General features: G+C 45.5%; 1 protein-coding gene across 1 annotated transcript in view; it reads right to left on the reverse strand.

Moving 5' to 3' along the window:
• The window catches only part of LOC121685590 (adhesion G protein-coupled receptor A1), a 79,549-nt gene that overhangs the window by 34,558 nt on the left and 19,275 nt on the right, over window positions 1-25,716 (reverse strand). The window contains exons 6-7 of the mRNA XM_042066190.1: window positions 6,187-6,406; window positions 5,309-5,517 (exon numbers count right to left, since the gene is read on the reverse strand). Coding sequence (XP_041922124.1) covers window positions 5,309-5,517; window positions 6,187-6,406 — 429 coding nt within the window. The remainder of the gene's footprint in view (window positions 1-5,308; window positions 5,518-6,186; window positions 6,407-25,716) is intronic.

Here is a 25,716-nt window from a genome sequence, read left to right on the forward strand (position 1 = left end):
AACAGTATATTAGCCTACACACAATAGGCCTACTCACTGAACCAGCTTGCTTATTGTCTTTGCACTTTGCTTATTGTGTCAGAGGATTTATATGATTTAAACTGGAATATCTTACATAGACAGTGTTGCAGAACTGCTTGGATTTACATATTGCAAACAACTCATCTATATTATATTTTACCATGTCTGCTCGCAGACCACTTGGGATAGCTTGCGGACCACCAGTGGTCCCCAGACCACACTTTGAGAAACACTGATATAGCCTACCTATAGGTCTATTTGAAATAAATTTATATTTATTCATAGGTCCTTGAGCGAGGCACCTAACCCCTCACTGCTCCCCGAGCGCCACTGTTGTTGCAGGCAGCTCACTGCGCCGGGATTAGTGTGTGCTTCACCTCACTGTGTGCTGAGTGTGTTTCACTAATTCACGGATTGGGATAAATGCAGAGACCAAATTTCCCTCACGGGATCAAAAGAGTATACTTATACTTATACTTATACACACACACACACACACACACACATCTATCATAGATTGGATTTCTTTACCACGAGATAAGGATAATACATCTGATTCTGAAAGTCACCTCTTTCTGCCAGAGCACCACAGAACCACAGAGCCAGAGGGACATTGAGGGGGACACACAGAGACACAAAGTGGCACACACACAGAGACACAGAGGGGGACACACACACACAGACACAGAGGGGGACACACACAGAAAGACATAGAGGGGGATGCACAGAGACACAGAGGGGGACGCACACAGAGAACCATAGACGGACACAGAGACAAGAGAGTGAGAGACACAGAGAAGGAGAGAGAGGGATGGGAGTGGTTCAGAGGTAACTAATGGCAAGTGATTCATGAGTCATTAGCACACTCACTCACTCACTCTTCCTCTCTCTCTCTCTCTCTCTCTCTCTCTCTCTCTCTCTCTCTCTCTCTCTCTCTCTCTCTCTCTCTCTCGCGCGCGCTCGCCGTCACCTTTCTTTCCAGCCCTGCCACACAGCCAGACATCAACACAAACATGCCCACAGACGGCTGCCAACAGGGACTCTGCCCACACTGTGAGACTTAATGCTTTTGTGTCAACAGCCGCCTGCCAAATTCCCAGCCTACGGTGACCATAGACGCATACACCACCAACAGAGCCCCCACGCTGAGAATAATACACTGGCTACCATTCACCGTAATATCACCCATTTAGAGTAGTTTGGTCCTAAAATCATATTGTAATCCACCTTTCTGTGTCTCTCTATGCAGCAGCTAACAGAGGCTGTAGCATTTCTTTTCTTACATGAACGGCATCATTTCGGATGTGATTGGCTATAAAGATCACCAAATCACAAGGGCTACTGCTGGTTTAACTGTCATGGGTGATACTCTGAACAAATCATTACAGATGACTTGCAGAGATGCAGCGTTTTATCTAGATGGTTCCTTTATGTAACGAAGCCATTTTTCTGTCCGAGGGGGTATGCTAGTCAGGCAGCTATGAATCAGCCGCTCTAATCATAACATTTTATCAGTCACACTGCATCTGTGTGAACTGATGATAACGTTGAACCAAAACTATTCAATGCTTACTCTTACTCTTCCTCCCTCTCTCTTTCTCCATCTGTCTCTCTCTCTCTCCTCTCACTCTCTCTCTCACACACTCACACACACTCACAGACACACTGAATAAACAGACCATGAGGTAAATAAGCATATGTCATGGGCAAGTCAGGGAATGGCCTTGTTAGAGTGATGAAGAGGAGCAGCGGACCCTCTGCAGTGTGCTGGAGCTGCGTGTGAGTCACCCCAATCTCCGCCTGAGCAGGCGGCAAACCACAGGGGAAGGCAGAGAGAGAGAGAGAGCGAGCGAGCGAGGCAGCATGGAGCAGAGAGCGGCCTGCGCTGTCCGTGGTGCTGAAGCAGAGAATACAAAACCTTCCGCCGCTAGCCATGGTGCTGAAAAAACCCTCCAGCATTGTCTTGTAACACTGAGGAAGCAGTAAAAAAAAAAAGGCGGCGACCATGGTGGAAGTAGTCCATTTAATTAAAAAAAGGTAGGAGTCGTAGCAGAAGGACTGGTCCATTTTGCCAAGAGGTTTGCATGGGGCTGTGCTGCTGCTGTGTTTGATTCTCAAAGAGTTGGCACATGTTGCTGTTCTCAGCACTGGGGAAAGAGGCTGCCTGTGGCGTGGGGAAAGGCTACCAGCACAGCCGGTAGCGCTGACGAGACGATACCACTGTCCATGGTCCTGAAAAATAGCGAACCAACTATCAACTCCAGCAATCGACATGATGCTAGTGGTATTGACTATGCAGCACCTTGGAGGTCCCAGAGGAAATGATGTCTTGGAGACTGATCTAGCCAATGGCTTTAGCAGGAGATTGGGGTTGGAGTGAAGACATGTTTGCTGCTGATGTGATGAATAAACAAATGAAGCGTGGAGTTGAGGGGCTTTCTAGACACCTCTGAGGAACTCGGTAAGGAGAGAGAGAGAGAGAGAGAGAATACATATGTGTGTGAGTGTGTTAGATGTGATCAAGTAATCTGTTGAATGCATCCTGAGGTGGATAAGTGAGAAGAAAAAAATAATAAAAAAATAAATAACAAAATAAGGCATTCAATAAAAGGAGAAATGTAGAAAGTAAATGAATGAACAAGCAGCAGAGAAAAACATGACTCTGATTCCTCAGCTTTAGAAAGCCGGCACCAAACTGAGGGCATCATCTTCAGCCGAGCAATAATGGCCGCATCACCCATGAGAGAGACCCCGCTGCATGCACGTACCCTACCAGCAACACACACTCCATCCAGCCCTCTCTGTCTTAGCATCTGGGTGAATCAGCTAACACATGGGGGTTATAGACCCAATCAATAGGCACATTTCCACCAGCCATGTCAGGGATGATCATACTCCACTCTGGGGACTTTGTCAGGGGGAAGGTCATAGCTGAATATAATTGGGGGAATCAGGTTGTCACAGCCATCAGCAGGGTGGGGAGAGCACAGACACCATAGCCTGCCACACAGAACATATCTCAAACCGGACTTATCTAACATTTGATGAGGCCATGTAACGGGGGAAAAAATGGAAGCTCATTAAAATTTCCAATGCATTTGTTCAAATATGGAAATTGATCTCAAGGGACAAACACACCATTTGTAGTCTAATCAAGGCTTCTTACTGTATGCTAATAAAAGCATATGATGAGAGCAGACGCGCCTTTCAGAAAATGTGAATTCCTTTTTTCAGTCACTGTCTACTCCATATGATATGTTTTATTTGTATTATTTCAAAGGGAAAGCTGGAAAGGTATTTGAACAACAAGGCTCATCATTAGAACTAATGACTATTTTAGGAACACAAAGCAAAAAAAAAGACTCTGTAGCTTCAATCAAAGCTAGCGCTAAGTTCAAGAGGATCTCATGATGTCCAGGTTACACTCTCCTTTATACAACTTTCCTGATTAATTTCTATGTGACCTGACTGTGTTCTTGGGAGAAAAGTATTATATGTGTGGATAAATGTGAATACAGGTTGATTCTGATGCAAAGAAAGCAAATGACACCAGTTTTCAGGAGAGGTTTCAGGTTTGTGAAGTTGTAGCTCTTAAAAGCCTGAATAGTTTTGTGTCAGAAAATAGATCATGCAACAGGTTCAGTAAGCCCGGACAACAATTCACAGAATTGATAAGGACAGCATCACAAATTATGCGATGTCCATGTCTTTGGGCACTGCAGAGGGAGGGAGAGAGGGGGGAGTAAGGGAATGAGAGACAGAGAGAGAGAAAGAGAGAGAGGGGGAAGGGGGGGAGAGAGAGAGAGAGAGGGTGACTGAGAGAGAACTGCGGGTGTGGTGACTGCATTAGCAAACGCACAATCCCTACACACAGGCACACATACACTCGCGCGCACGCACGCACACACACACACACACACACACACACACACACACACACACACACACACACACACACACACACAATGAAAAGCACTACGCTGCCAATTCTGCCAATGATACTTCAACGCTCCCCTCCCCTTCTTTAACGCGCCTCAAGTTCAAACCATTAATCTGCTGTCACTTCCATTTACAGAATTGCTTTCTGATCTCACTTTGGTCTTGGGATCATATAGCACCGTCTAAACGAGACGGCAGATCGTCGTTGCAAAGCATGTATGTGCGTAACACCGAGCTCCAGCGAACGGAGATGGGCTTGCGGAAGCTCGATGTTAAATATATAACGTTACATTGCTTCGGCTCCGTACAGTGACAATCTGACATAGGCTATACCCTCAAGACCGGCATTCTACACACACATACACACATTCCAAACGCTGTTTGACTTTCTAACACCACTGTCGCTTTCAAATTCCGTGTTAAGCATTTACAATTCGGCGACGCGACTTTTGTCATTCTAATATTACAAAAAAAAAAAAAACCACACACATTAAACTGAACAAAGCCACTGCTACACCACATGAATCCAACAAAAGTCAAAATGCACGACAGCTCGCAATCATGCATAGCTAAGAAACTGACCTCCCAGTCTAGCGAGTCCCACTCTTCGGTAAACATCCGGAGGATTTCTGCGCGTCCGAACGCGGGCGACGCGCATGGGAGCACTACGGAGCGACTGAGCGACGAGATGCCATTGCGCTAAGGGTAATATCCACATGAAATCAAATCGTTTCTGAGCGTCGGCAGTAGAAGGCGTCCCGAAACGTAGGCTATGACCAAAAAATGTCCTAGTTGAAAATGATAGATACATGTATATGATGCTGCGATTCCTCTGAGCAGCGGTAGTCCGTCTAGGCGGCAGAGGTTGCAGCCAATTAGTGCGCCACTTGCGCTCGCAGGCGCGTACTGACGAGTCGTTGGAGAGCTTTGGAAGATCCTTTCCATTCCCACTGCCGTATTGCCAGACAACATAAAAGCCAAAACGTGTAGCCAAGAACTTCTTCATACTCCCCAAAACACATAACTTCTTTAAGATATCCAGACTTCGCACTTTTCGCCATGTTTTCCTCCTGTTTCTTCCGCCAGATGATAGAAACGAGGGAACCGTTTAAGGGATTAAAATTTAGAAGCAGCATCTCCGGACAGACCCGAGGTTTCTGACGAAACACGTGACTCGCGGTGGAGACAGGGGGCATCTGAAACACTCAAAACCAAACAGCCATGCGGGGAAGGTGGGACTGTGGAGGAAGGACAGGGCAGTACTTTTTTTGGGCAAAGTGAAAAGGACATGGAGACAAGTGTGTGTGTGTGTGTGTGGGGGGGGGGGGGGGGTTAAAGTGGCACTTACCATTAGAACTGCAAAGTTCTTGTGATGAGTGCAGTAAATGGTAGTCGTGTTGCCCACCGAGCCCGTTATGTTGCACCCCTCTGCTCTCCAGCCGCCGTGTCCATCGAGCAGGTCAAAGTCCCAGTAAGCAGCGGTAGGGTCTACACCCAGAGCCAAGTGCCTGAGAGCGATGGTGACGGGCTGCACGGCGCTCCCCAAGCTGCAGCCATCTGCGGAGGAGCAAGACATTGAATCAGGTAACCCAAGTGGAAATAAGTCCTTAAGTGCTGTGTGTGTAGCTGTGTAGGCTATGCTGCTACTCGTGTGCTTCACAAGACGCACGCATGCTGGCACGCACGCCCGGGCTAATAACACACACAAGCACACATGCACGCACGCTAGCACACACGTGTATGTCTACGTGATAAATTTCTTATTTTGCCTATTATACATTCGTGCATCACGGTAAACAAATTTTTCATGGTAAACAAAACAAGCTTATGCCAATGTGTAAATATAGTCTAAGGAAATATCAATGCGTTTAATAATTCTCCAGTAAGGATTTAAAACAAAATACCTTTCCGGACAGAACTTGCATTAAATTCGGAAAACGTGCGCAGCATACAGATGCTAAGTGATTTGATAGGTATTTCCTACCTCACACAATGTGCCTGCCTTAAATGCAATTTATGTTGACATTTAGGCTAACTCATTGTAGGAAGCATCAGACGGAACAGTTAGGGATGCACATCAAGACAATAAAAAATGAGATTTAAAAAAAGAAAAAAAACAAATCTACCACCGCCCCTTTTTTACAAGTATTAGTCATTCAGCAGTCTCGTAATTGCCGGTAAGAGACTGCAAGGGTGGAATGGCCGAGATGACAATACCCATCTTACCTAATTTGGTGAAAGCAACTGGTGTTGCAACACTCCTACGTTTCCCATCATCGGCGAGGTTCGACGAATTCCCTGTGCAAGGAAAGAGTTTCCCATTGCGAAAGACAATAAACTGCAGCTTGCAAGTGGAGTTATCAACAGATTGCAACGCAGATGTGCTAGGGGCGGCAGCAGCAGCAGCAGCCAGCGGTAAATGGATTGACGCGACAGCCACTGTGTTCTGCGGATGGAATAAAGAGAGGGAAAATCGAGGTTAAACAATGTCATTCACCATGATGATGCGCCACAAAAATAACTCCGCCAGAGAAGGACTGAAGCTGGCAAATAGTCCACTGTTTCGAAAGCTGCAAGTGTCCGCGGAGCAAGAGCACTAACGGGACTACAGGCTTCTGCCGTTAGGGTTGAAGCGGTCTTGAGCGCCTATTTGGTCAAGCTCTCTGCAGTAGAGGTGGGAATGGTTCTAACCACCTCAGCTCCGGGGCACATCAACACCGTAGAGTTGATTTAAAGAGACAACCGACCTGGCTCCAGCTTTATTGAACTCACACTGAACAGCATCTTAAAATATGAGCTTTACGTGGAATAAACGGATTCGGCACAGTCCTTTTATATAGCAGCAACCACCAAGGCCAGTTGCCTACGGCTAACGTTTGTGTGCCAGTTGTGTATAATTTGTGAATTCAAATCATTTAAAGATTATGTTAATGCATATAATTGAAAACTTGGCCTGCTGATTTATGGACATGAATTATTAACATTATTAAAAAGGTTGACATTGAAAGCACGAAAACAAAGAGATAGGAACAAATGAGTATGAACACAGCATCAATCTGAGGTCTTCATCATCTGAATTTAAGAGGGACTGGATCACATGAGGGCTTGAAGGAGCCATGCAATGGCAGAAGCTACAAATCAGTCACAGTGGTTGTATTTAGGCGCAATACATCTACTAGGAGGCAATGTGGCCGCTCAGAAAGAGCTGCCATCAGCATTTGACTGGAGACCTGTCAGGGAGAGGAACGATTGGTGGGAGTGCACTAGTGAAATGTTTCATTCATAAAAATAAAGACGAAAAGGCCTGTAGGGGAATTATTGTCTTGTCTGTCTCAGTATGGCTTTCACTGAATGCTGTTACATGTGCACATATCGATTATAGGGGACACATTGCTGTTTGAGAAAACCTAAAAAAATAGAAACAGTTAATAAAATGTGGGAGCTCACACCAACCTACATGATTCTGTACCGAACTGGTCTAATGCAGACAGGACTGCAACAGCTTCTTTTTATTTCATTTTATACACACATTTGATGATAGCTCTGTGAGGCTGATCCTGCCATGGTCACTGACCACAATGCCTCTGAAATCACAGATGTTTCCTCAGTTGCTATGGCACCCTCACTGGAGAGACTGGCTGTATTAGCAGGCTTGGAGTGACCTGAAATGGCTGCTTTACAAACGGACCAGGGCTCACTCAGAGCTTAACCCAGACACAGTTTCTGAGAGGTAGGCTACCTTATGAAGAGCAGCACTGCCATTTTATTTATTTATCAACAAAAGAAGCTCTGTCGGCTATCAATCTTCACATTGACACTCACGTAAGAGACCATCGATTTCCATCCAAGGCTCAGGGAAAAGGGAAGGAAACAAGGAAATGTGCATCATGGAGAGAAATAAACAATGATAAGGTGTTGTTTTAACAAAAGCCTCACATTTAAAACTGTGTTTTTTTTATCTAAACAACTTGTATGGACAAAGAGTTACCTGTCTTTTCTCCTGAACTCTCCTTAGTCAATCTTTCCATCATCATCGCCCATATCTGCTGAACAGGAACTACTTAGAAGAGCGGAGTCATTTTGTGCAGTTGTGCACACTAGGGTAGGCTATGCTGATGTTTCAGAATGCCCTTTACTTTGTGAGGTCAAGCACATGCTTGAGGACTTACTTCAGAATTATTCATCTTGTTGCATTCTAAGACATCTTTCTGTGTGTGTGTGTGTGTGTGTGTGTGTGTGTGTGTGTGTGTGTGTGTGTGTGTGGTTGTTTGAACGAGTGAGGGAGGCAGGATGTGTATGGGTGTTGAAATACAATTAAAAGGTCAGCTTGAAATATAATGGGGTTGCAGCAGCATCACCTAAGCAGGATTGTGCCGTCACCTGGATTCTTTGTAGCTAGGCAGCAACACATGAAAAACAAGCACCACTCTACTGTAATCTTTAAAAAACCCAACTAAAAGGTATTCACAGGAAGATCTCAATGTTCTCTCAACAGGAGCAGATTCTGATTCATTTCTTGGTCCATTTATGAATGATATGAGTGTCCTAGCCTGGAGAGAGGTATTGTATGAGTGTGTCATGCTGTTGGTGTGCTTACTGACCAGGAAAGGCTAATGCAAGCTCTAGCTACCACACTGTTGCCATGATAACCAAAATCTGCCCCAAGTCATTTTGGGCTGCGCTGTCAAGAACAAATTTCATTAAAGAATTCAGAGTGGACACAAGAGTGGACATGTGTATATAATGTGCGTGCATGGCTTTTGTCCTGTCTTGTGTATCACTACTACTATGCCAAGTGTATTGAACATAAACAAATATAAACAAAGTACAAGTCACAAATCCTACCTAAGAATCTGTACTGAAAAAGTTACTGCCTTATTTGACAAACCAGACTGCATGTCACTGAGTTTGTAATAATTGTAGTTGGACCCAGGCAGTCTTGAAATATGCACCATGTGTATGTGTTTTGTTTTTTCAAGTTCATATGTGTATTTCTTTGAGTTCAAGGTGTTCCATTTTCCGGTGGTCTATATTTGTTTTGAATGAGACGACAGTTGCAAATAATATCCTCAAACCTGGACCGTAAGTGGTGAATTTGTCACATTGTGCACTCTTGGCTTCACCTGTCTTGATATGGGACAAGAGGCTTTTGAAATGATTTGTTAAACCTGATTTGAAAGTGCCTTTCTTTTGCACCCCCCCCCCCCACCCCACCAGGATAATGGCAGAATTTACTGCAATAACAAAAACAAAAGAAAAGGATGGCTGTTCACACGATTGCACTCTCGCAAAATGGCCTCTGTCATAGGCAGGGGTGCTGCTAGAAAATTGGGCCCTACAATAGACAATAATTCTGCCCCCCCTAATATATAGTATTATCGGAGGGCTCTGAGAAGTGAGACTCTGAAAAAGCTACAACACATTGGAAAGGTCTGAGAAACGTTCCCTCTTCCCTTCAGCAGCACCTAAGGTTCTCTTTGGCATTTTCAAGCTCACACTTTGAAATCAATGTCTGCAGTTGGACCAATGATAGTCTGCATCACTAAGAGACAATTGCATGTGTCATAGTTTTATATAGGCCTCCTAGGTTGTTTAAATGCCATCTTAATAGTATGAACACTTTACAGTTACATAATACAATACTGTAAGTATAAATTACTTCAGTGGTCTTACAATAGCATCTTTAGACAGGTTATACAGACACAAAATATGAGCTAGGGATCCCTGTGGTTTCCATTGAATCATTTGGACATGTTTACCTGCAGCAATGTCCAGCACAGCCGAGACATTTACAGTATTTGTTTTTTACTGAGTGCACTTCATAATAATACTGCTGACCTCTCATATGCTTTCACTGCTGAGCTACGACAGTTGTTCTTTGAACTATGAAGAGCGGTATAAAACTTGATATAGGTGACTGTTTTTTTTCTTCTTTCTTGGCTATGAGAGAGACAATTCTTCCCAGTTTATAAAGAAGCACTTTTGCCAGGAACTGAACTGAAAGTCTTATTCAGTTATTATCATTCTTGACATGTGCATCTTTGGAACTAGCTGTCAGAATCAATACCTTTTGCTGATATCATGTGTTGGGATCAATGGTCTTTTTCATTTACAGTAAGTATTTATTTGAAGTAATAATCCAATAGAGCAAATGTCAGATTTGGCAGACTGCAGTCTGAAGCTTGACTTCAGAAGTAAAGACTGGTGTTTCATTCAAGCAGTTAAAATATGTTTCTGCCCACAGTGTGAAATTAAACACATATATACAGTATAGTAATAGATTCTGATCACAATATAGGTATTATGAAGGCAAACGAAAGAAAAGGTCTTGATTTTTGTATTTGCTATTTGAATGAACAGTGTTATTATTTAAGAATCATCACTGTTCTTAGTACAATGTATCCCAATCCAAATTCATAGAAATAGTCCTGGCTCATGACTGTAAAGGTTTTTACACATACCATACACACAGACACACACACACACACAACCAAGTCACCCAGCCACACTCAATGTTTCCGCCTACCATTCATTGTTTGGATGGACCGTATCCAATTCACCTCAGTACTGCAGCCATTGAGGACTGCTGGCTGCTTGATTTTTAAGCTTTGTGGCACTGCGATGAACAAAGCTACCTTATAGACAGCGTTTTAAGTGTTTCCATAGTAACCTTGTCAGTAAGGCTTTATGACTTAGCCAAACAATTTCAGCAGAGCTTGCGCATGCACTTGAGTTAGAGTGGAAGAGGCAAGAGGTGTCCTGCTCCCGCCTCTCCTTCTCATCGCTCGGCTTCTTGAATATTCATGCAGGGTCCGGCTGAACGGGTTGAGCTCATCCATCATCTAAATGAAAGTCTGTGTAATGAATAGGAATTACGCCCTGAGATATAATGCCCATCTTTTATAAATCATGAAGTAGCTGACAAACACGCGTGGGCATCTCAATCTCAGGAGCCGCAGGATCGAATCAAACTCCAGTGTTGTGAAAGTTTCCCAAGACACTGACTAAATGCCTGAGTCAACTAAATCATCTGTTATTTTATTGTCGGTGGGGTGGGTTGGGGGGCTGGGTTAGAATGTGAGCCAAGTGGTGAATTTGAGAGTGAGAGGCTCATAGCATGACTTGTTATGGAATCTCTATACAGGTATCGAGAGGCAATCTGCATGGGGCTGATTTAATGCCATTCTATGAGGCAGATGGATTGCTGTGGCTGAGATAACAATGGCAACAGAGAGAGTGAGAGAGAAAGAGAGAGGAGAGAGAAAGAGAGGGAGATGAACGACCTCTTGGCATATCTTAAATGGCGTCATGGGAGTGTTGCCATTTTATCAGTGTGTTTGATGATGCGAGGGGCAGCTAGAATGGCGCTGCCCTGTCTCGCCAGGAGGGGATAAGAGAGATGAGCTCGCACTCAAGGTGAGCTCTGTCACACCACGCAACACTCACTTCACACTCATAAAAAACACCCACAACCGATAGATACCAGACCCCTAACATGGTAGGTAGGACCACTCCTGGAGAAAACAAGCAAGCCAATGTAAGACAAATCTGTGCTATTTTTAAAAAGCACTTCACTAAATGTGAGTTATGATTATCTTTCAGTCCTTGGCAGATGTTTAACTATGTGTAATTAATAGACAATTGCATTGTAATAACCATGAATTGTGGCTGTTAGAAATATATATGGCAGAAAACAAACTGGGACTCATAGCGTGTGTGTGTGTAGCCCACAGTGCAAGTGGTTATTTATGACGCTCGATGGGTGATTCTTCTTTTTTATGTCTTTGTTTGCTTTCATCATTAGGAGGGTTCATCAGGAGAGGCTCATGCTTTTTACAAGATTAAATTGTTTCAGTTGAGAGTGTTTTTCCGCAAAAAAAAAGAAAGGAGAGAGAGAGGATGGATAAAGGAGGAAAAGAGAAAGAGGAAGAAAGAGAGAGAATGAGAGAGATATATTAGAGTTCAGAGACAGAGGAGAAGACAGCAGGGGAGACTGAGGCAGCGCTGAGAGATGGATGGTATTTATGGAGCTCAGTTTCTGAGCGTTAATTCGCCCCGGCCTATTCCTCGGCAGGACCAAAATAAAAGGCGTAATCAGGTTGCGCCTCTTTTCATCACGGAGCCAGATGATGAACTCCTGCGCCGCTTTGACAAACTGAGTTCCCGGCCCAAGAGGCACTATTCATGAGCCTGTGCAGTCTGTGTTGGCGGTGCTAACCTCTGCACCAGCGAGGACACAGCCAGCTGGAGGCAAACAGTGCTGCTCATCTGTGTGTGCCGTCTACAGCTTTTAGCTTCTGGTGTCAGGAACACCCCCCCCACACACACACACACACACACACACACACTGTGAGGAGTAGATGTCAGTTCCATGGGGCCAGGCGAACATGTGCATGTTGTTTGTGTTCCGTGCTGTTCGTACCATTTAAAAGTCATAAAGTGATGGTCGCGCCAGCATTGCACTCGAGGGGCGCGAACAGCAACAGGTTCTAAAAAGAGGCCACACACAGAATGTGTTTTGTGACGTAACTGCCACTGAATTAATTATTAATTAACAAATTATTGAGTACAACTTAGTGAACCGACAGTGCTGCGTATTAAAACTACAACAAAATTCCTACAGTAGCAAAAATAGTTTGTGTAATGACTGAGTGGATTGGCTCTGTGCCTTGCTTGTCTTTAAGTGATAAATAGCACCTCTGTATCACCAGGCTCTGCTGTGCCTTATCTTTGCAAGGTTTCTGGGTCTGGGACCCACAGGGAAAGGCTGTCAGAGAGGTGGATTTATCACCCTACTCACAAAGAGGTGAGACGTGCATCCCTTTGACAATGTGCATGCCTTGATTGTGAAATGGACTTTGCAGAGCATGATGATTGTTGGAGCCATTCAACTTCTCTGATGTCTCCCTCCCATCTACCTCCACTCCACATCAAACGCCCATCTACCAGGATGTCTGCAAACAGGTGTGCTGCACAACAGAGTTCCATATGCCTAAACGGCTTTTTTCCTAGTGTCTAACTCTCATGCATTGTGCGGTACGTTCTAGATTGGGCTACATGTAAATGAATCAAGACAAATGTGTGACTTGTGTGCTGTCTGCTCCATACTATCTTGGTCTTTTTTCTCCACAGTCATGACTTCTGCAGGGAGATAACCTTCAGCAGCGCCTGAAAGAGTCACTTCGACCAACATTCTAGCAGTGGGCCTTGGTGGAGTGCCAGTCACATAAAACAAAACGGGCGAAATTTACGAGCCGTTTATTGTGAAAGCACATAAAAAGTAACTCCTGGAGAGAATCTTGAGGCTTATGAGTTCAGGTCTTTTACCTTCCCACCATTCAGCACAAATGAATGCACCTCCTCTGGGTGATCATCCTACACAAACATACCCTGACAAACAAACGAAACATTGATGAATGCTTTAACACGATCACCTGGTCCTTAAATATCAGTTGTGTACCCAACCTCCAACCTCAGTTGTACACATTACTCTCAAAGTAGAGGGTGGTTATCATAGCCCTATAGAAGTGAGAGTCTTATCAGTATGCTGAACCCTGTGCTGCAGGGGATCATATCCATACTGTCGGTGTGTGTGTGTGTAGGAGTGTGTGTGCTGGAACGCACTGAGCGATCACACCGCTGTTCCCCTGTTTCCCTTCCTCTTCCGTTCCCCTGCTGCCAAATGTCACAGAGATATGCTGGGAGGCAGATAGCTATCGCCAGGGCCCGGGGCCATGTCTCTGATTTACGCCACCATCCACTTCAGCTCAGTACCACTCCCTCCACCCCTCCCTCCCTGCCTCCGCCATGCAGGGTGGGCTCAGGACAAGTGGCATCGAGCGGCAACGACTACGGTCACACTGGTCGGATTTTTGCCATGGCATCGCTTTTACCTTTATACGTTTATGGCTTTATGGATTGTTAACATAGTATAAAATGTTTTTATTGCCGTCATCATAATTTATATAGCTAATGTTGCTATACTGGACAGTATCCTCTGTCATATTTTTTGACTTGGGCTGGTTCCTCTAAGGCCATTTGGGCCCAAGCCAGATGGACAGTAGCTTGGTGCTATTCGGTTATCCAACGGTCGTGACCGTCTGAGCTCTCGTGCTCGTAAGATGAGGGTTAATTTCTTTCTGGGACAGATAAGTGGGGCCATTTGGAGACTCGGAAAGCGGTTCAAGCCCCGGTTCTCCATTTCGGTGACGAGACATAACTGGCATGGACGGAGCAGACTGCCAGACAGACAGGCGAAGGACAAGGAGAGCGTCCGCAGCCAAGATCTCAGTCTATTTCGGCTTGTCTGACCATCTCTTGCTTTGTGTGTGTGTGTGTGTGTGTGTGTGTGTGTGTGTGTGTGTGAGAGAGAGAGTATATGAGAGAGAGAGGGAGAGAGAGAGTGCTTCAATAGTCATGAAAATTTTTTTAAATATTGTTCAACACGTCCATCGTCTATTGTTCAACTCGCTTTTAGTGCTTGCACATAACATTAAAATCCCTATCATAGCGCTGTGAGCTGACCTACATAAGTTCTGGCTCCCCAGGCCAGGGGGCCAGTGGACTTCAGTGGCATCTTCACTGCCCACTGTCTTAACTGGCTGCTATGCGGCATCATACCACCCCACACCCCCCGGGGGTCATTTTACAGGCTGTCACAGACGCTGAGCACGCGGTCAGCTACACCTTCCCTGCCATGTCTCCCCGTGTCACTAAGGAAACCTGTCCCTGTCTTGCCGAGAGACACGTGTCTTTGTCTTGTGTCACACCACCTCAACAGCTGTCTGAGGCGCCGTGGCAAATCCCATCACCTGTGGCTACTCCTCTGGTGTGTAGAGTCGCTGTACTGCGTACGGTAGAAATTGAATGTGTATCTAGACATGTTAGTCTGGATTGAGGCAATATTTGCAGTTGTTTATATTACACTAATTTATACACGTTCAATGACTAGAGGGCAGAGAAGCACAGTTATTAATGTTGCATGTACACTACGTTTTTACAGAACAGCTTATTTACCGATGTTGTTATTTGATTTTTCCTTTAGGACACAACATTGCCTTCTCTGACCTTGGACAACAGCAGCTCAGATTACTGAATCCATGAGGAGGGAAAAAACAGAGTTAGAGGAGTTTTTTTTATTATTATTAGTGTGCCCTTGCTGAGACGAGTGACCTGTGAGATGTGACCTGTTCTTAGTAATCTGCTCAAGAGGGCCTTGCCTCAGCTCAGGGAAGGATCCAGAGATGAAACCCTGAAGGTGTCACCCTGACTGAGAGGCATTGGCATGCCGGTGGTGTGGCTCCCATCAATTGCCACTGAGCAAATGGGTACCATTACCTCTCATTAGAAAGTGTGTTATTAGCATATGACGTTGGTCTTGGGAAGCCCCCACCCCCCACCCCCTTCACACACACACACACACACACACACGCCTCTTATCTGAGCAGAGAGGACTGCATTTCTCCTGGGAGCCATTTGCTAGATAAGTAAATGATGTGAAGGCGGGCTCATGTTAAAGTGAAAGCCCCCCACGCTAAGTATGCGAGCGCTAGCAAAAACCAATGAGATGCTTGAGGAGCATGTTCATTATGAAAGCAGGGGAAGACTTTGGCCACGCTCTGGTGCACTTTGTTCTCATTTCTGCATTGATTTACATTCAAATACACCAGTTACCACCCAAGAAAATGCCACGGAGGCATGTTTGAGGGAAGGGTATTTACCTGCGGTGTTTTTTTTATTTTTTTTTTTTATCATTTTATCACCATGTCTATTTGGCCAGGAGCAAAAAATATATTTTCATTTGTATCGCCTAGAGCAGATTCTTTCCCACTCCTCCTCATGTTGATCTCTCCATCTCACACACTCTCTCACCTATAGCACTCTTACCCTCTCTTTTATTCCCTCGCTTTTACCTTCTATTTCTCTTTATATTTCTCTCATGGAGATACCCTTTCACCTTATCCTTTTATTCCTCTTTCTCTTTTACGCAATGTCTTTCCTTCTCTCCTCTCTCACCCTCTCTCTTTCAAGCTGAATGAGCGTGACACTGGGGACTCGGCGAAGTCACAGAGAAAGTCAAAATGTCAGCCGCGTTGTTTCTAATGGAGCCTCCCGCCGAGCTTGATTCCAGCTGACAGAATCAGAGAAGACCCAGGAAAGGAACAGAACAGTGTGCGCTGCACTTCCGCTCCGACAGGTCACTTTCACCGTCGGGCACAGCACGGCCCAGAGGAGAGAAGAGGAGACGAGGGGGATAAACAAATCTCCAATGCACGGGCAGGCTTCTTCCAGCGGCCCGCAAAACAAAAAGGGAAAAAACAGAGGATGGCAAAAAATAGAGGAAGAGGAGGAAGAGGAGGATGGTGAGAGACTGCAGTGATGTCCTGAGGCATCAGGGAAATGAGATCAACATGAAACTCGCTGCATGCAGAAAGAAGCATGCTGCCTCTTGTAACGGCCAGAGCGTAGACCTGCTTGCTTCTGTCAGTTCAAATGAGAATCCCTGCAGAACGCCTCAGGTATCTACATCCCTTGTTTCCTGAATTAAGCTGGCTGCGTGTATTTATGGGTACTTATGTATGCGTGTGTGTGTGTGTGTGTGTACATGTGTGTTTCTGTGCACGCTGACACACACATAGACACACACAAACATTCCCAATAGGCGGTAAATATTTACAGGGTCTTTCATCGACATGGCAGTAATTGTGACAGCTCCCTATCTCCAGTGCCAAACACTATTCCACCTTATCTCCATGACCTTCCCTGGGATCCTCCACCGTTCAGCATGACGGCTCGGGGTGAGACAGCACAACTGTTCCCCCTCAACAGGCACCCGACCTTCAGCAGAACTGATGGTGACTGATGGAGGCCTCCACTCCCTGTGATCTCCATGAATAAATCCAGTGGGCTCACAGCTCTATAGCATCAGAGTTACTGCCTCCGACCACTGTGTTCATCAAGCCAACAAGAGAAAAAAGAACTAAGATGACCTACTGGGGTAGATTGTAAACTCTGGGGTAGACTGTAAACTCTGGGGTAGATTGTAAACTCTAAAATTCTTGCGACAGCAGTCCTTACAACAAAGCGAGGGAAGATGCTGCCACAGCGTCTAAAGATGGCCGCTGCCGTAATAAGACCAGAGTGTGCACAGAGCACACAAACGTCTCTAAGACAGCTTCTTAGTGCTGTGATAATGTTATTTGTAGCCAGAGACAGAGGGGTGCTCCTGGCTGAATGAGCACAGCTCCACAGACTGACTAAATCCAACTGAAGCCTCTGAGAGGCCTGCTGAGGTGAGAGAGAGAGAGAGAGAGACTCGTGCCAAGACTGCAGAAGCAGCCTAGGCAGACTCTTTCTCTCTCTCTCTCTCTCTCGTTTTCGTTCAATAACTCTCTAGCACCAATTCCGCTGCATCTCTCCCCATCTAAATAATCCTCTCAGAGAGCCCATGCTCCAGTGCTCCATCTCCCACTCCTACCCCCACCCCCACCCCCCCCTAGCCTCCACAGACCCCCGCAACTACCACCTCCCCCACCACTGCCCCCTCACTCTGCACCCTCTCAAGGGAGCCAAACGAGGCTTGTGCGTCTACTACGGGCGCTGATGGTGGTATAGTGGTGGTGGTAGTGGTCGGGGCCCGGGGCGTGTGTGCGATGGCTCCATGGATCGTCCGGCTTCCGCTCCGAGAGTGTCTGATTGATACAAAAGAGGAGCTGCTGGGACGTCTCCACGCGTGCACGCGGGCCTTTCTCTTCCCCCGGTGCCCGGGCACAACACGCACGGCTCGGGGATCAGCCTCCCGTCGGGATCCCTCGCTGTACTCCTTTTCCGTGTCATTTCACATGCATTTGTATGGATAATTGACTTTCGATGGCCATTCTCTCTCTCCCTGTCTCTCTCTCTCTCTCCCTGTCTCTCTCTCTCTCCCTGTCTCTCCCTGTCTCTCTCTCTCTCTCTCTCTCTCTCTCTCTCCCTGTCTCTCTCTCTCTCTCTCTCTCTCTCTCTCTCTCTCTTCCTCTCCAAGCGTGGGTACCTCTCTTTCCTTCCACTGACGTTCACTGAAGTTTCTCATTTCCTCACAATTATGGATGTCAACGAATTACCACAGCAAAGGCCAGGGGATACCAATCGGCGATTTGGCAGACAGCCTGTAAACGAAAACCTGAGCTGACCCCCCCTTTTACTTTCAACTTCCTCTTTGACAAAAGGCCTCTCGGCGATGTCTACAGGCTGGTGTGGATGAGTATGTGTGTGTGTGTGTGTGTGTGTGTGTGTGTGTGTGTGTGGGTGGGTGGGTGTATGTCTACTTTTTAAAAAAGCTGCAGTAATCAGAGCTTCCAGCCTGGGGCTGAATGAGACATGGGGGGGGGGGGGGGGAACCCTTGCGTCAAAGCAGCAGAAAGGCCGACTGATGTTCAAAGCCTCGTCCACTCCATGCACACGATCAAGGCAGGACGCGGGAGAGTTTCCCTCTCAACACGGCCCTGGAGCGCTCCAACTCAAGTGCTCAAGTGTGCCGCGCCAGAGGAGGAGGTGGATGAGGAGGATCACGGAGATGAAGAGGAGGAGGTGCACTCTGAGCTGACAGTGTCACACAAATGAGTGCCGTTTGTTTTCTGCCTAAGAAAATGCATGCCTGAGAGAAAGATCAATCAAGATTTGATTGTTTCTGTTTGGTGTGTGTGTATGCATGTGTGTGTGTGTGTGTGTGTCTACTGTCTGTGTGTATATCTACCTGTGTGTATATATGTGCCTGTGTGTGTGTGTCTACTGTCTGTGTGTATATCTACCTGTGTGTATATATGTGTCTGTGTGTGTGTGTGTGTGTGTGTCTACTGTCTGTGTGTATATCTACCTGTGTGTATATATGTGTGGTGTGTGTGTGTCATACCTGTCAACATTTAGCTTTTCAAAAACGGGAGATCTTTTTTTCGGGGGGGGGGGGTCAGTGTTTATACCGGATCAGTGTTTGCATATTTAATACGTTTCATACACGTGTGTCAACACTGCATTTCGGTCGTTGCTTTTACCTTACCTTACGCATGCCAGTTATGTATCCACCAGCTGCCTGCCTGCAGCCTACTTCCAAAACTCCAAAGCTGCTTGCTGTCAGATTTGGTTCCGAGGGAACAAGTTCAGTGTAGGCTATCAACAACACTAAATAACAGTTTATGTGATGTGTTAATCAATTAAATTCCCAACAATTTCACAACAGCTAGTTCTGGAGTAGGCCATTCAACTAGCCCGCTTGCTTACGACGAGACTCTGGCTGCGCAGTTGGCACCCGCTTCCTTATTTGGGTTTTGGGTTGCCAGGGTTTTAGCCTATGACAAAACGTTTGAAATTGAAACTAAGTGATCATGTATGTGTAGGGTGTATTTCATATACAATCTGACAACCTGAATGGATCAATGATTTTAAAATGGAAGTTTGATGGCCATGCAAATTACGGGAGTTTTCCGGGAGAAATAACAAAACGGGAGGGTGCTGGGAGATGACCTTGAAATACAGGAGAAACCCGGGAAAAACGGGAGTGTTGACAGGTATGGTGTGTGTGTGTGTGTGTGGTGTGTGTCTACTGTCTGTGTGTATATCTACCTGTGTGTATATATGTGTCTGTGTGTGTGTGTGTCTACTGTCTGTGTGTGTATATCTACCTGTGTGTATATATGTGTCTGTGTGTGTCTATTTATGTGAGTGCATCAGATACTTTGCTTGGGCCTTAGCTGTTGGACTGTACCCTGTGATTGGCAGAAGGAAGCGTGCTGTGAGCCCTGGGTCCAATCTGAGTACTATGCACTTAGTCACCCTGTGTGTGTGTGCCTGTTTATGTGTGTGTGTTTATGAGACATGAGTCTGTGTGTACCTGTGTGTGTGTGTGTGTGTGCGTGCGTGTTTATGAGACATGAGTGTGTTTGTGCCTGTGTGTGTGTGTGTGTGTGTGTGTGTGTGTGTGTGTGTGTGTGTGTGTGCGTGTGCATGTGTGTGTGTGTCTATGTATTGGTGTACAGTATATCTATGTGTGTATATATGTGTGTGTGTCCAGACCCGCACGCCACTGCGGCTCCACATCACCTGATTCATGGCGTGGACGTGCTCATGTAGCAAAAGCCCATTTTTCAGGTGCCTGGTGCTGAGGATGATGAAAGAGAAGTGCTCCTCTCCTGACATTTCATGGGTTAACACGTAACTGCCATATCCGTATCGAGTCATTCATCTTCTGTATGGGAAAGAGCCTTCATAGACATGGGGGAGGAAATTGCTCAGAACCAGAGCAAAAGATGTGTGTGTGCGTATGTGTGCGTGTGTGTGTGTGTGAGAGAGATCTTGTAATGAAACTGTCCCCACTAAGCTAAGCCTGTCCTATCAATAAGAACAAATAAAATATCTGGTACTGCGGTACTGTTTTTCTGTGGCATATTAATGTTAAATAAAACTAAATGAGCAAGAGAAAAAGAGAGAGGGACAGAGAGAGAGAGAGAGGGGGTAAGGACTGGGCTAGTAATTCAATGCTCTGAAACATCATCATTATAAAGAGAGACTCACATTCAGAGTTTGAGGCCAGGTATGCCTCCTGGCTGGCTTACAACAGCACTTAGCACTTCAGCCAAGCACTTCTCCCAAACCCCCTTTACAATTCACTCAAAAGCGCAATAAATCATGCCTCCCAAACAGCCCACCACTTGCTTAGAATAATTACACGAGATAGAACACAAGGAGATTGTCTCATGACTGGCATATGGTTTCTGTCCATTAGGTAAAAATGGTTGGAATGATCGTTATTGTCATCTGGCAGATGCTGCTATCCCCTGTGAATGGTAAATCATGTTCATTTAGGTGTGTGTTTAACAGCAGAGCTATTTGGGATGGGGGGGGGGGGGGGGGCTAAATCTGCAGTTTCTTTGACTCTGGGCCAAATTGATGTGATCAAATCACCATTCACCATGTCCAATCAAAACAACATTGTGAGAATAGCACAGACCTGTATACAGGAAATCCACTTGAGAATTACAAAGTACAACCCTGGACAGACGGTGTCATTTATGTATAACATGGATTAATGATTATGAATGCTTTCATGGCCAGGTTGCACAACTTACTATATGGAGCTGTGTGATACATTTGCTGTGCACAGGAGATCAAGTTGTTGATTTCCTTGCGCTAGTACAAACACCATTTCATACCATACCATTTCCTTACATACATAGTTGCAATTATGTGTTATTTCATCTGTCACAGTTGCTTTAAGAAGACTACACCAGTAGATTCTCTCTCACTAGAGCTAGATGCCTCATGGCACTACTACTCTGATAGCTCATTGCGCTAAGCTATGCTAACAGAATACATCCCTCGGTTCCCATAAATACTCAATAGCCTGGTTCGTGTTCATTGCTGTTAAGCACAGCTAACAGCACACAGTCCTCACTACCTGTAAATAATCTATGGCTCTAGGCCAGGCTTGCGTTTGTATGTGTGCTTCCTTCTGTGTGCAGAACGGCCAATAACCCCCCCCCCCCCACACACACACACACACACACATATACACACATATACACACACTGCCTTGTCACCTCCACTCCAACACTCTATGACTGCCACAAACATACAGTGCACAACTAACTCTGCTCACAAACACGGGGCCTCGTTTATAAATTCTTAATCAGTTAACTGCAGTCACTCGGCACAGCTTCCTGTCTGTGGTGGGCGGCCGCGGAGGGTGCATTCAGGTGAGTCTTAGTCTCCGTGCAAGCACACTACAAACACACACACACACACACACACACACACACACACACACACACACACACACACACAGACAGACAGACACGCACACAAATACACACACCTAGACATGCATGCTCATTAAAGATCATCAAATTAGGAATCTAATGAATAAATTACCTGAGGGCCCTTGCAAGCTGAACACAGAGACTTCTGGCAGAGGAGACGTGGGCCACCAGAGACAAGGAGGTGCCACACTTAACTCCTCAGCCCTCACTGGCATATGTGCACGGAATATGAAAGGAAACTCTCTGTGGGCTGTCTACAAAGCCTTTCTTCTGTGTGTATATGTGTGTGTGTGTGTGTGTGTATGTCTTTGTATGTGTACTGACTATGTGTATATACTGAATGTGTGCTTAATCATACATTTACAATGGAATGACCTTTAGCGATGACATATTAAACTTTTAAACTACAATAATGCAGAAAATATTCAACGGATGGTGTAACCCACAACCCTAGCTACCTACTAAATAGGCCAGAGGTTCTCAGCATTTTTGGGGCTGAGACACATCAAAGATCAAACCAGAACCCACTTATGGCTACTGATTATGAAACACGTCACACGCATTATTATAGGCTATAACAGGAGTGCTCATTCTTATGCCCATATGTTTTCTGTACAGAGTGTTAATGCGCTGAGACCTCAGTGATGGGTATATGATCACATGATGTTGACTGAGCTGTGTAATAGAACTGTAGCCTATTTGGTTACTGTATAACCACTTTATGACCACTTAAAACCGTTTTTAATTAAGAGTCAGTGTCATTGATGCGTTTAAAAAATATTTCTTCAGCAATTACAGCAAATGTTTGACATCCCAGGCTTTTTATTTAATTATCGCTTTATTTAAGATTATACTCATCATTAATGGCATGTGGTGTTAATTGTGATGCGTGAAACACATCCACTATCATTGGTTTAACAACAGCCAGTATTCTCGGGGATGGGTTAAAAATGTAAATGTAAATCAGATTTCTCAGCCAAGTATACTTGCGTATACAAGGAATTTGGTCTCTGCATTTATCCCATCCGTGAATTAGTGAACACACAGAGCACAGAGTGAACACATAGTGAGGTGAAGCACACACTAACCCGGAGCAGTGAGCTGCCTTGCTACAGTGGCACTCAGGGAGCAGTGAGGGGTTAGGTGCCTTGCTCAAGGGCACTTCAGCCGTTCCTACTGGTCGGGGATCGAACCGGCAACCCTCCGGTTACAAGATCGAAGTCCTAACCAGTAGGCCGCGACTGCCTTTTTTACATTTTTTTTTTATTAAATGTAAATCAATCACCAAGGTATACGCTCTTATGTGCTCACAGTGAAAAGCATTACCCATTGAGGGGACTTGGCTCTGCCGTCTACGTAGTCAAGAGTCATGGTTTACCAGGCTAACTTGGAACAAGGAGCTTAGAAAAACAGGCACTCAACCAGAGGAGAAACCACAAACTGTGTCTGCCTATCATGGTAGATTGAATAGGCTTGTTAGAGACCAATGATGCATGTATCTGTAAAATGTTGTTTATTTTATTTTATTTAATGGGCCTTTCTTCTCTGTTATCTTTTATTTAAAGTGATGTACAACTTTTATCCTTGATTTTGACTTTTGTTTTTAGTGTGATGACGGTCATGTTTGCTTGTTTTGGTTTTGATTGTCTTCTAAAACTTTCAATAAAAACCTAATCAGAATAAAACAGCTCTCTAGCCCGTATAACAAACACATTGGGTTCCTCAAAAGTCCACACCTCATTTTGCCTCACAGTACAGCAGTTGAGAATCACTGAAATAGACCAGAGAGCTGGCAATAAAAAAAATAATAAAAAAAACAAGACCCACAGTGCCTCTGCTACCCAAAGCAGATCAATCCCCAGCCAGTTACGCCACCCTTGCCAGGCACCAACTGTCTTAATTGAAAAGCCATCCAAATCAGCGACAGCAGCCTGGCTATTAAAAGTGGGCGCGGTGCAGTGCGGTGCAGCACTTGCCGAGAGGCCTGATTGAAGAGCTCTCTCACGGCTGATGCTGAGTGGAAAGGGCGCGTTGGGTGGGGGACGACCGCCCGGTGGCCCAGCTCCGCAGGGGTAAAAACTGATTTCCATCGAGCCGCGCCACAGGAGCGAGTGCAGTGCCAAACGTAATTTGCCAAGCCCGCTACACACGCTCCAGGGTAGCCTGCTCGGGTGGCAAAAAAACTGACAAGGGAGTGTGTGTTTGTATGTGTGTGTGTGTGAGAAAGAGAGAGAGAGAGCGAGAGACAGAGAGAGAGAGTGTGGCAGAAATGACATCCTGTGCACACAGTCGTAAAACCGACAACATTTCTGGCCCCGGTTGTTATTAGCACCTATCAATTCAGCGGTGCCTCCAGGGAAGAGACAAATTGGGAAACACAAATACTGGCGGGATCAGGAGATTATTATTCAGCTGCTGTCGCTGTTGTTGTCACCTGCCGAAAGCTGAAAAGTTCCGGGAGCTCAGTGCAGTCGTATCAGAATTCATATTTAATATTCAAAGGCATTACTCAAAATATCACTGCCAGTCTTCCGAGGCTCGGGTGGTGTGAGTGAGGCTGGGCTCCCAAAAGGCATCAAAAAGCACACTGACACCACACTGACAGCTTTATACATCAGCGGAGGCTTCACCCATATCCGCTCAAGGGTCTCACAAAATACAGGTGCAAGTGCAATAGCTGGGAACACAGTGTTATCTGAGATTGAAGTTGCATTTCTTTTCATCTCTCTTGCTCCATCACTCTCTCCTTCTCTCTGTTTCTCTCTCTCTCTCTCTCTCTCTCTCATGAGCTCTCTGTCGATCTGTCTCCCTCTCATCCTCTCTCAATCTGGCAGAGGCTGAGAAAGACCAAGTGGTCTGAAACAATGTACCAATCATCAGACAAGGACTCTCGGTCTTATGTCCTCGCTAATCCACAGGGATTTACAACCGCTAGAATTCTGCTTGTGCACCAGAAAGAAGGGAAGCGGGTGTGTGTGTGTGTGCGTGTGTGTGTGCGCAGCAAAGAGAGAGAGAGAGAGAGAGGCAGAAAGATGAAATCAGAGAACCGAAGATAGAACAAGAAAATAAGAGCAACGACAGAATGCCTGTCACATAGTTTGACCTCACACCTGCTCAGGAAATATATCTGTGAGAATACGTATGTGTGGCATATCTTCAATTATAAAGCGCATTACAATGTGGTTGCTATCACCAGATATCATCAGATCCTAACTTTCATAATTGAATTACACTGAAAGAGATAAGGAAATGTGTGGTATACTAGGGGGGCAAATAAGGTAAGCTAAAGGAAAGATCATTAGTCTTTCACAGGAACTTTTTCTCCTTCGCTGCCTGAGTGAGTTCCTCCTCTATTGGTGTTCACACGGCCCATTTGCATTCTGCTCCAAAGTGTGGGATCTGAAATATGCATGCACACAAGCACTGTGATTGTTTCAGCTCACAGGCAGGAGGCTCTGTCAGCTCACCGAGGAGGGTTTCTCTCTTTGGAGCCAGAGTCCCCCCCCCACCCCACCCCCTTCTCCTCTATCTGATCGGCACACAGTCAACCCCAGCTCCCCTGGCCATTTGTTATCCACAGAGAGCCTGCCGCTGAAGTGTGCTCCCCAGAGTGAGTCTTTTAGGGAGTCTCCCTACCCCAACCGCCCCTCGTAAATTACCCACTACCTCAGAGGAGCAAGTTCACCCGGGAGAAGGACAAACAACCCTACAACCCCTTTTTTCCCCTTCATCTTTCATCTTCTTTTGATTCCCCTCTCTGCTTTTCTTCTTAAAGGAAGAAAACGAAGAAAAGGAGTTTTCTTAGATCTATGTAGTCAGTTAGATTAACTCAGATCTATGCCCACAGTTAGCGGCAGCTGGATGACGTTAGCGCGTGAGACGCGCGTACCGCGTGTGACGACAGCAGAGATATGTAAGTATATGGTCTCGCAAACCAAGCTTAAAGCTCTAATGGATTTATGGTCGA

The sequence above is a fragment of the Alosa sapidissima genome, chromosome 16, assembly GCF_018492685.1.
Source record: "Alosa sapidissima isolate fAloSap1 chromosome 16, fAloSap1.pri, whole genome shotgun sequence".
NCBI classification, from domain to species: Eukaryota; Metazoa; Chordata; class Actinopteri; order Clupeiformes; family Clupeidae; genus Alosa; species Alosa sapidissima.